The sequence below is a fragment of the Taudactylus pleione genome, unplaced genomic scaffold, assembly GCF_031769625.1.
Source record: "Taudactylus pleione unplaced genomic scaffold, aTauple2 ptg000099l, whole genome shotgun sequence".
Taxonomy (NCBI): Eukaryota; Metazoa; Chordata; class Amphibia; order Anura; family Myobatrachidae; genus Taudactylus; species Taudactylus pleione.
In genome coordinates, this window is record NW_028284501.1 from 740,979 (window position 1) to 753,155 (window position 12,177).

Genomic DNA, 12,177 nt, shown 5'->3' on the forward strand with positions numbered 1-12,177 from the left:
TCAGTACCAACTACTGGCCTGAACATAGTATGAAAACACCCAGGATACCCTTAGCAGAAAAAGAGCACGGATGCCACCTCCACCCAGGGAGAGTTACCAATATAGGGAAGTATCCCATCCGCAAGGCTAAAGCACTAGGACAACTATGAAGGTACCATTCAGGTACCTGTCAGTGTGCTGAATTTATCAACAGATACTGAACAGGAAACAAACCAGGCCCCCTGTATGGAACATAGAGACTGTCACACTTTATAGTAAAAATGTGCATTAGCCCATAGATGCGCTTCAGTCCATAAACCCAACAGATTCCAGTAGAATAGGGTCACAAATCTCAATGTTACAACTATGCACCTACATACCAGGAAAGCTCTAAAGTGTACAGCCAACTGATTTAAAAGAACTGAAGGCTGCTAGGACAGCAGCTAGGGTGCGTAAGATAGAATAACAGCTATGTCAGGATGCATGAAAAGGAAGCATCTTCCGAGGCATTAGTGGGGTAAGCCCGCTTACCTGTGAGCGACCAGAAACCCTCTGGACGCTATGTAGAATGTCACTGACCTTATTCATCTCACAGCAACCCACCACGACAGGTACAGAGAGTAGCCTCAGTGGGCAAAGATCAATGCTCTACAGCACGGACTTCAGTCTGGAGATGCTGCAGAAGAAAATACTGTAGAAACTAGCAAATTGTTAGTGGAGACAAGAAGGCCGTACAACAGGACGCTATACCTGAGCCTGTTCCATTAGGGATATGTATCCATATAGAGATTACACATACCCCAAAAACGGTCTGCTAGTGTATCCTTACATTAACACTTATAATGGTGAAGTGTGTATTACGCCCACAATCTGATACAACTCAGGCCAGACCCTGCCTATATCGGCGGGTGGCCCTAGGCCTCATGTAAATTAACTAATAAGCCATGAGGATGGAATAGATCCTGGATTCTCTATGTACTGATAGGAAATGTACCCAAGGGACCATCAGATACCCATTTTATTGAGATATGCGACAAGACAATAATATAAAGTACCAGAATCGATACTGGGAAAGGTACCTGTACATAGACATAGAATGCGTTAATTATCCCAAGTAAGAAGAGATATATATATGTAGTGATAACGCCAGACAGGGCCAAAAACAGATTTCTCCAATTATTAGGAAAATTCATACAAGGAACGGGAATATATCAGTATATATACACATACACACACATAAACATAGCTGCATGAAAAGGCAAACTCTTTGAAAGGAAGAGTTAGTACCGACATAGTAAGTCAGTTGTCAAACTCCTGCACCAGGAGATCAGCACGCTACATACATATACACACATATATATATCCCGCAATAGGAGATCAGCATGCTATATCTATATATACACACACTGCATTCCTAGTGTCTTACAAGTTGGTTACTAAGTGCGCCCTAGAGTGTAGTTGTAATTAATAGGTCCCCCGAAGTGGACGCCGTAGATATAGACTGATGGAAACAGGACTATAACCCGAGGCGGGTGTAAGTACATATACATGTGTGGACATACAGGAAGGCCCCAGGACATGTATAGAGTCCATACTAGAAGCGATGCCGTAGGAGCCTGTGACTATCCTATGTAAGCTGCAGAACATGACTCTAGTCTATAGAGCCACCATATAATATGTATAACAGACAGCTTCTGGTAAACCCTGGCAGCTTTCCAGACGTGGAATAATATGTACCTTAATGATTGTGGAAGTATAGGCATACCTACACATATCCATAATTATATACATATACACACACACCACCCAATCCCTAGGGAGAGATGGTGCTAAGCAGAGTTATAGAACAAACTACCGGATCAGGAGAGTCCAGCCTCTCGTCGCAGCATCCTCTTTAAATATGCTAGGTATCAGACATAAAACTGAGAAGAACATATCCTACCCCTGCTTTAATGGTAAGGATAAGAAGCAAAACATATATATATATATATACACATACACACACACATACATATATTACACACACAAATCCCCACATGCCTACGCGTACCTACATACAAGATTAGTAGGTGACGATATAATTTGAAAAATATAACATGGGCAATAGTTAGAGCCATGGAAGGAACTGAGCCCCAGGTCTTAACGCCGGGTTTAGTTTAAAATACAAGTATATACATACATGTGGCTTACCTCCACGCAGGGAGACTGCTCATGTGCCGTGCGTGGCTGTCATTCTGCTACGGCGTTGGGGCAGGAAATGTTAGCAACGTACTATCCCAGACTGATTGCCATCCTGGGACCCTTCCGTTACCGGTGTACTCGCCTTATCAGGTGTGCCCTTCTGGCTCCAGATGATGGAAATCAAAAGATGACCTCAGTGATGCGAGACAGCAATGCCAACCACCACAACGGCCATATGTTACTACTTCGTGTTGTGTGTGCTGCCGAAGGGAATAAATAAGATATAAATCCATATAGATGCACAGATGCATACCTTCTAAGGTAAGCACCGAAGGCTGTTGAGATTTAACATATGTGCAGCCACATATGTGCCCTTCTTATGCATGAGAAGAGTACGGCTCATTGTTAAGGCGAGCCAATGTGAGGCATAAGCCTGAGGATGGGACGCACCCTTTTTGTAACCTTGAGTTAAAGATATGCAATAACCGTAATTTCTGGCAGCAGCCAGAACAGTGGCCCGACTATGCATACTATACACATTTAGGCAGAGTGATCTCTGGCAGCTATAGATGGAAGAAACACACTGCATTATTCTGTTACACATCAAGCATATTTGCCCCAGATGTTCAATGTAATAAGCCTGCCGCACCTGGTATACCCAGGCGGTCTCCCATCCAAGTACTACCCAGGCCTGGCGCTGCTTAGCGTCCAAGATCAGACGAGATCGGGCGTGTGGCCGTAGGCGCTGATAGATATGTGGTGGGCAAAGTGGCGTGGACACAACCTCTATATTAGCCTGTGACATGTTCCTCCCTGTGCTTCATTTTTTTTTTTTTTTTTAAATATAATATTAAACCAGTACACTACCCAGTTCCGTAGGGGAACTACCGACGTGCAATATAACAGAGATGAGGCAGAGCCAGAATCTATATAAAGACTGCAGGTTAAATTACAAACTCCACAGTTGTGCTGTTAAACCTAATAAGACCAGGTGCTGTAGGTTTAAGTAAAGAAAAAAACGGAAGAGGCCATATGCAAGCACAGGGAGAACATACAAACTCCAAACAGTTAGGGACGTACTGGGAATAAAACCCACAACCCTGTTAAGGGTTGCACCCCCCACAGAACTCCAGAGTGAGGATGCAGGAGATGCTGGCAATAAGCCCCGGCTCCTTTTAAGGCAGGTGCATATGCTGTTTAAGAATACTCGCTGGAGGTAATGGCGGCATCTGTGCACGCCAGCATGGACTAGACTCCGCCCCTTATCAATAAGCTGGCGGGGTGCAAACAATGGCTGGTATAGCAGCGCGAGTGGGGGAGCGGGAACGTAATAGCCAGCGCCGGTGCATCTTCATACAAGCACCGGCGCCGCAACCAGCAGCCGAGAGCGCTGTGAATAACAGCCTTGCTCTCCGGCGGCTGTGTGCAGAAGCCAGCGCTTCTACAAGCACCAGCGCGGCAGGGAACAGCCGCGCTGAGCAGCTCCCTAAACCCCGCCATGCGGCCAATTGTAGCCAGCGCCGGTGCAATCTCCGGCGCCGCAACCAGCAGCCGAGGGCGCTGTGAATAACAGCATCGCTCTCCGGCGGCTGTGCTCCTCCCCCTGCAGAAGCCCAGTGCTTCTTCAAGCACCAGCGCGGCAGGGAACAGCCGCGCTGCTGCGCAATGTAGACTCCCTTATGGGAGTAGCGGGTCGCGGCAGGCTCCCTCCCCGTGGGGATATAGCAGAGGGAGGATTCGGCTCTCGTGAGAGCAGCAAACAGAGCGCTGTCAGGCTCTATAAAGTAAGACAGCGCTCATCGTGCAGGGATCAGGCATGCTGCTAGGCAGCAACATTACAGACTGTCTGAACAGTCTCCCTGTACATGTATCCGCGCTCTATGCGCGGTACCTCCGCCCCTTGTAACAACGCTAGCGGCGTTATAACAGGATTCCAGGAGGGGTTATACTACAGTATATACCACCTGAGCCTGGGAGGGGGCAGAGGGGCCGCAGATTAAACTCCGTTCCCCATAAGGGGAACAGAGCTATACTTACCACTGCTGGCATCAGGGCTGCGGCTAGGCATTCGGAAGCACGGACACAGCCTCTATATTAAGCTGTGGCGTGTCCTCCCTGAGCTACTGCCAGGGTGCCTGGGACTCCGACACACACTCTTTTTAGTGGAGGCGGGTCTCCTGATGCCTCCATGTAGCAGGCTGACAGACGCAGTACTCTGTCAGCCTGTCCTCAATGCTTTGTGAAAGCTAGAAATTAAAATAAAGTTGAAATAAAAGAAAAAATACTAAGTGTGGGCTGGAGCTCAGCCCTATGTGACCGGCTCTCTCGGGCACATTCTAAAAACTGGGGCTGATGGGGCATAGAGGGGGAGGAGCCAGTCACACTTCAGAATTATTTAAAGTGCCAGGCTCTGCTCTACCACCGTCTATACCCCACTGTCTTGAACTCCAGTGTCCCCTAGTGGATGAAGGAGAAATACTATTAAACAGTAAATAAAATAAAAACATAAACACCCTCTCCAAATGAATTTGGTAAGATTCGTCGACACTTAAGGTGCCTAACACAATAGACAATTTTTTGCACTATTTGGCAGATTCCGACGCATCGTAACGACAAATCGTGTAGTGTCCACGAACAATAGCAATCCCGATGCGTGGTTTCACAGGTCGTTTCTCGTATCCTCAGTTCTTATGTACATGCAGTAAGGTCTGGCAATCTCGTTAACGAAATTAAGGTAGTCGGTCAGGTCGTTGGTCAGAGTGCACAGTTTCATGCATAAATCGTTTGTCCGGGAGTGCCAGGAAGATGAAGGGAAATCGTTGATGACATTGCATGGTTTGTGAGTCGGCTAGTGTGTAGGCACCATTACAATGTCAACAGTTACAATTCAATGTCACTGTGAATATAAGGCACTTACCTGGATCTGTTTCACATCGGCTTCATCTTTTTCTTGCCTTTCCTTTACCAGTTTCTGAAAGCTGTCCGTCTGTCTCCGATTAAATGGAGTATGGTCAAATCCATCAAGTTCCAGCTGTACTGCCAAGGTCCTTATGAGTGAGTCGCGTGTTTTTATGCGCTGCTGGTGCTGGTCAGCCTCACTTTGCAGCCGTCCTGAAAAAAATCCCACGCGTCATGTGACATTTATACACAGCAGAACAAGTTCCAACTTACATTTTTTGATGTTGATAAATCTTAGCATTTTTGGGCACACTTTAATGACTTATGCATATTATTGAAGACAACATAACGGGAACATACAAGGAGAATGAGATTTTATTTTATTTCCTACATTTGATACTTTCCCACCACTCAAAAAAACCACAGGAATTACAAACAGAATTCTCCAAAAAAGTAAATACTGAATATCTGAAAAGCTTGAAACTGAAAATGCCTTGTGTGGTGCCACATCCTTTACAATAAAGGAGAATAATCACTATAAAATTCTCCTGGCAATATGTAATATTCTAATGTTAGGAAACAGTCTTTATGAACGCAACCTATGCATTTTATATACTCATGGATTCATATTCTGAGAATACATGGCAATGTGTGAGACTATTAGTATTACTGGGTTTAGTACTTTTATGCTGGTGTACACAGGTGGGAAGGATGAGACTCACAGTTTAGACACCAAGGGCCAAATATAATATGGTTGAGAGTTTAGCAGTAAACTCTCACACTTTTTAAACTCGGCCAAGAACATGCAAACTCGCATGTTTTTAGACAAAAAAAAAACCTCACAAATTAAACTCTCATCCAGATGTTTTCCTATTTTGAAGATAAAACTCGACCAATGAGAGAGTTTACTGCTAAACTCTCACCCTGTTACATTTGGTATTAAGACTCCTATGAGAGGGTAAGTGTTCTACAACAAAAAGCATGCCTAATTACCTTGCTGGACCAGCAGTTCCCCCTTTTCTCGGTTTAGTCTTTGGCTATCTTTAATTGCTCTATCTATTTCACGTTGATGTTCATTCAGCTTCCTCTCCTTCTCTCTCACAGTTCTTTGGTGGTTATGGTACATCTCATTGAGCTCTTCATCTGTCCCTTGGAAAACCTAGAACCACAGCATATTAAAGGAACTAAAAACAAGCTATCCATTAGAGGTCCTTTTTGCACAGCAGCTATAAGTTATTAATCATTACAGGATAGCCTTAAATTATGGAATGTCAACAATGAACATTTTCTATGAAGATAGAGATCATGCCTCTTGTTGCATCAGTTACTGTTACAGTATTCCCATCCAGTTCTCATGCAGTGTTACCTTTTTTTCCATTCACAAGTTTGCGGATTCTGGCCATCTTATAGGAACATGTAAATACTAGTAAAGCGGAGGACAGAAAAGCCCTGGGAACCCTTCCTTTTAGATCTGGCATACTTCCTATCTGAAATTAGCTTTCTAGCCTTAAGCGTGGTCTGAACCACAACGTGAGACGAATTCCTTATGAATCATGGCATCAATGGCTACAGTAGCTGGGCTACACCTTGGTGATAAAAGGATCCCCAACTTAACAGGAAGCAGAAGTTTTGGAGGCAGATGCAACAACAGGTTTGCCACCATGTTTAGAATGTCCATATACCACAAACCTTGCCCAATTGTGTCCTACCAGAATCACAATATTGACTATATTTTTACATTTATTTAAGGATTTGTGGAAGTATTGCTCCCAGAGGGAACAAGTAAAATCAGACAAAAGTTCCAAGGGATGGACATGGCATCTATCAACAGAACCTTTGAATACCTCGCCCTGAATCAAAAATACACCACCTTATGATTCAACTAATATACCATAATGTCAACATCTTACTAACCCTATCTTTCGACAATCTACTGAAACACTACAGATGTGTCCACACACATCTTACTTCCTTGCACGTTAAACATCCCTTCAAATTGTGCCATGCCATGGCTTGAATCGGTAGCGCCAAGTGTCCTTTCGTGCAACTTTTTACCCTGAAATGCGTCTTATTCACATTTGAGTCTACTCCAGGTGTGGAAAACTGTGAAGCAAACTATTTAAGCGGACAGGATCTGCACCCTGGGGAACGGCCTCTTCACACTTACAGATGTGTCCACATACATCTTACCTCTGTGCGCTACAAGTTGCGTTAAACATTATGCATGAGCGCCGTGTGAATCCGTAGCGCTGAATGTCATTTAGTGTGGCTTTTTATCTTCAAATGCGTCTTATCCGCAAAGAGATGTGAATCGGATACACAAGCAGCGCTTCTGCTGATTAAAATGATATGTGGCATGCCTGCAATCTGTGTGCAACTGAGGGTGTATCTGCATGCGAAATGCTACGTTATTGTGTCACAGTCGCTGACACTGTATGTAGCATTTCAATGCAGATAATCATCATGATCATAATCAAATCATTATGGTCCTTCCTCACATCCTCCGACTAGAGCACTATACACAGCTGATGACAGCTCATTTATTGGGAGTTTGACTCCTCTGGAATCCGAACACTGTAAAAGCAGCACTGAAGAGTTATAGACCCAAACCCCAAAGGCATACTGTTTATGAATGACCTCACTGAAGAGTTATAGACCCGAACCCCAAAGGCATACTGTTTATGAATGACCTCACTGAAAAGTTATAGACCCAAACCCCAAAGGCATACTGTTTATGAATGACCTCAAGTACTCAATCGTAAAACTGTCCACCAGAATTTAGGCATCTAGGAATTTCAGGTTCAGAATTGGATGAAAGCATCAGCATGCTATTTAAACAAAGGCAAAAAGGTGTAAGTTTTTATCTCCTCCTCTGTCTGTGACTACTACTAAGATATAAAGGCCTGAATGATTTCCTATAGAGAAAAAAAGTTTTGCTTTGTCTTTAGGCTAGTCATTTGTGAAAAACCACATGGGCGCGGGGACTTCAGGAGATCTATAATGTTTCCGCAATTTATGATGCGTCCTACCATTGTTCCCAGAAAAGAAGCAGGCAGGCTCCGGGTGGGCAGCCTGCTATTCATACCAACTGTTTAAAAAAGGGTTTTACAGCTGGATACTTTGCTGCTAAGCTTGCTTTCCTCTATGTTAACTTCTACTATTTCACTTGTGAAATTTTGACTCAGTTTTTGTTGTAAGGAAATGGATATAAAGGAGGTATTCTCTCCGTGACCAAAGGAATAATCAAATAAGGTATTGCCAGAGAAATTTAGACACGCCAAAGTACATTTGAACACTCTGCCCACCTCCCAGGGGGATACAGTCAGGAAGTCGACGGTCGCAATGCCGACTGCCGGCTTCCCGACTGTCAAATCCCGGCAAGGTACTAATGACAGGCGTCGAAATCCCAACGCTTGTCATTAGACCAACACCAGGAGCCCGACACCCGGCATACTGATCGAAGGTAAGCCGGGCGCTGACAGCCTCGGTGGGGGGTGGGGGGGGAGTTTTAGGTTAGGGGCTCCTGGGGGGGACTTAGGGTTAGGCTAGGGGAAGGGGAGGTTAAGCATCCCCAGGGGGAGGTTAAGCATCCCCAGGGGGAGGTTATTGTTAGTCACCCCTCCTGGGAGACTTAGGTTTAAGCTGCGGGGTAGGGGAGGGGTTAGGCACTTAGGGGAGGTTAGGGATAGGCACCCCTAAAGGAGGGTTAGGGGGTAGAATAGGGTTAGTTGTACTTACCTTGTTTTTAGCTTCGGGATCTTCACCCCTGCCGGGCTTACGCTGTCGGGATTTGAACCGCGGACCAGAGACCTAAGCCAGAGAGCCTAGTGTGCGGAGGTTAAAATCCTGGCCTAAATAAACCTACCGTATATACTCGAGTATAAGTCGACCCGAATATAAGCCGAGGTACCTAATTTTACCACAAAAAACTGGGAAAACTTATTGACTCGAGTATAAGCCTAGGGTGGGAAATGCAGCAGCTACTGGTAGTAATCCCCCCTCTGGTACTGTCCCCAGTAGTAATCCCCCCCTGGTAGTGCCCCCAGTAGTAATATCCCCCCCTGGTAGTGCCCCCAGTAGTAATACCCCCCCTGGTAGTGCCCCCAGTAGTAATATCCCCCCCTGGTAGTGCCCCCAGTAGTAATCCCCCCCCTGGTAGTGCCCCCAGCAGCAATATCCCCCCCTGGTAGTGCCCCCAGTATTAATCCCCCCCCTGGTAGTGCCCCCAGTAGTAATATCCCCCCCTGGTAGTGCCCCCAGTAGTAATATCCCCCCCTGGTAGTGCCCCCAGTAGTAATACCCCCCCTGGTAGTGCCCCCAGTAGCAATATCCCCCCCTGGTAGTGCCCCCAGTATTAATCCCCCCCTGGTAGTGCCCCCAGTATTAATCCACCCCCTGGTAGAGCCCCCATTAGCAACATCCCCCCTGGTAGTGCCCCCAATATTAATTCCCCCCCTGGTAGTGCCCCCAGTAGCAATATCCCCCCCTGGTAGTGCCCCCAGTAGCAATATCCCCCCCTGGTAGTGCCCCCAGTATTAACCCCCCCTGGTAGTGCCCCCAGTAGCAACATCCCCCCCCTGGTAGTTCCCCCATTATTAATCCCCCCCCTCTGGTAGTGCCCCCAGTAGCGATATCCCCCCCTGGTAGTACCCCCCGGTAGTAGCCCCCCCAGTAGAAAGAAATGTAAAAAAAAAAAAAACACTTACCTGTAACCCCGCTCCTGGTCCCGACGCTGCTACAGGCTCCTCCGCCGCTTTGCATAATGGGAGAGACGTCGTCATGACGACGTCTCTCCCATTACCCACTGCGGGAGCCGGAAGATGGCTCCCGCAGTGGGAGCAGCAGTAGCCGCTGAGAGTCTGACAGACTCTCAGCGCCTGCTGATTACAACAAATACACACCTCCTGGCTCCGGCGGCTGTGTGTTTGGCAGTGTGTAGTGCTGACCGAACTCCGTCCGGTCAGCACTACACACGCGGTGCAGGCTGTGTCACAGTGACACAGTCTGCACCACGGCCCGCATGATATGCTACTCAGCAGCGTACCATGCGGGCATGACTCGAGTATAAGCCGAGGGGGTGCTTTTTCAGCACAAAAAATGTGCTGAAAAACTCGGCTTATACTCGAGTATATACGGTACCTCAATAGCCACAACCACCAAATATTTGAAAGCCTAATGGAAATGGTCCACAAAAGTTACAGATGTGTAATTTTGCTGCAGTCAAGCCAAACAGCCCCTCTTGGTGTGCCAGGTCCTGTGTGACTCTGCTGGCGCCGGGTGTGTTTTTCGCCCGAAAATGTGTCTTAGTCGCAATGCAATGCAACAAGGACGCACCAGCAGACGGTGCTGATTAATTTGATATGTAACTGCTTTATATCTGTGTGCAACAGAATCTATATATGAAGTGCTATGATGCAGCAACTCCTTTTTTTCCATTCCAAGTTCAGTTGTGCTGCATTTACAGATACGCACACAGATATACAAGTGTCGCATATCAAATTAATCAGCACAGACTCCTGGTGCTTCCTAGTACATCATTGCAACTAAGATGCATTTCGTGCGAAAAAGACGCCAGGCGCAAGCAGAGTCGCACTGGACCTGGCAGCACACTCGTGCCAGGCATCTTGCACCACATGGTGCATTCAGGCTAGGTGTATGAGGACACATCCGTACTTGAACCGATCTGGTGATCCCGACAGCCCCTCTGCCAGTTGTTCCAACATCATCTCTACAGTCTTTATTAAAAAAAAGCTATATCTAGAATGGGTTTAAAGTTAACTTAAATGAGACCTTCGCCTTCCTATCCATAGTGTAATTTAAAGGCACCAGCATCGGGAATCAAACCGGTGGTGGCCTTAGACATGCATATTATATCTACGCATGGGAGAACTAGAATTTCCCTGTAACAAATATTATTTACAGAAAAACAAAAACAGGCCATACAAAAACAGATTGTTAACAAACCTTTTCCATCTTCTCTTCTAAATCTTGATTGTCTTTTTCCATTATTTTTTCTCTGCTGTCCAAAGATCCAATGCTATTGTCAAGCTTGGCTACTTTAGAGCGGTTCCTCTGAACCTCAGCAAAACGAGTCTAAAATGGGACAATTAATAATTTGACATTATTCAATTTATAACCACAAGGATACACTTTATTAGGATATTTTACTATGTAAACACTGCACTCTGATGAGTATTATTATAGAGAACCAAGTTGTAATTTAGCCTGTAAAAAGTAAATAATAAAACAATTCACATTAGTGGCCAGAAAATGAAACCGAAGGTGCAGTAGAGCCTGCTCCATCTATAAATTAAGGGGATTTCAAGGCATATTACTGTGCATTTTGTATATGATGGTGCTTTCATATGACACATTCAGAGGTATACAGAGGTGTATGTAGGGAAGTTATTGCAAAACACCAATATACTATAAAAATAGTAAACTGATAAAACGTTAATTTCATAGATATGTTACACTAAATGTTACCATATCAGCTTCACAATAACCTCCAATTGCTACGGTGTGCTGTTTAAGGACTATGTTCTTTCAAATATCAAAACAATCAGTGTGTTGCAACCCACTGCCTCCATCCTCTCCACATCATGATGAGGTCATACTAAAACCTTAAGTATATATGTACTGTAAGTAGGGATGTGCAGGCTCGGATAGGTTCGAGTTTGCACGTTGAGTTCGGATTTTTCCCTCCAAAAAAACGGAACTCAGAAAGAGGCTAAACGTCATCTTACATGGACGAACATCATCATTCCTGGACAAAAGTCCAGGAATGATGATGTTCGTCCATGTAAGATGACGTTTAGCCTCTTTCTGAGTTCCGTTTTTTTGGAGGGAAAAATCCGAACTCAACGTGCAAACTCGAACCTATCCGAGCCTGCACATCCCTAACTGTAAGTAAAGATATTAAGTCCTCAATCCCTTACTTTAGCGGTTAGCTGTGAATTGTCATGTTAACACTGCAGTATAAGTTACTGATTCGAGCCAACTATATAGTCATTGAAGCTGCTTTATTTATACACTGAAAAGTGTGACAAAACATTATAACATTTTTGTAGGGGCTCTTTCCTTCTTCATGAGGTGTTAAATTAAATGGGTGCTTATTAC

General features: G+C 45.2%; 1 protein-coding gene across 1 annotated transcript in view; it reads right to left on the reverse strand.

The window, feature by feature from the left end:
* Positions 1–12,177, reverse strand: part of RAD50 (RAD50 double strand break repair protein) — a 157,030-nt gene that overhangs the window by 88,187 nt on the left and 56,666 nt on the right. The window contains exons 7-9 of the mRNA XM_088470381.1: positions 11,023–11,151; positions 6,052–6,217; positions 5,078–5,271 (exon numbers count right to left, since the gene is read on the reverse strand). Of these exons, the coding sequence (XP_088326507.1) occupies positions 5,078–5,271; positions 6,052–6,217; positions 11,023–11,151 (489 nt within the window). The remainder of the gene's footprint in view (positions 1–5,077; positions 5,272–6,051; positions 6,218–11,022; positions 11,152–12,177) is intronic.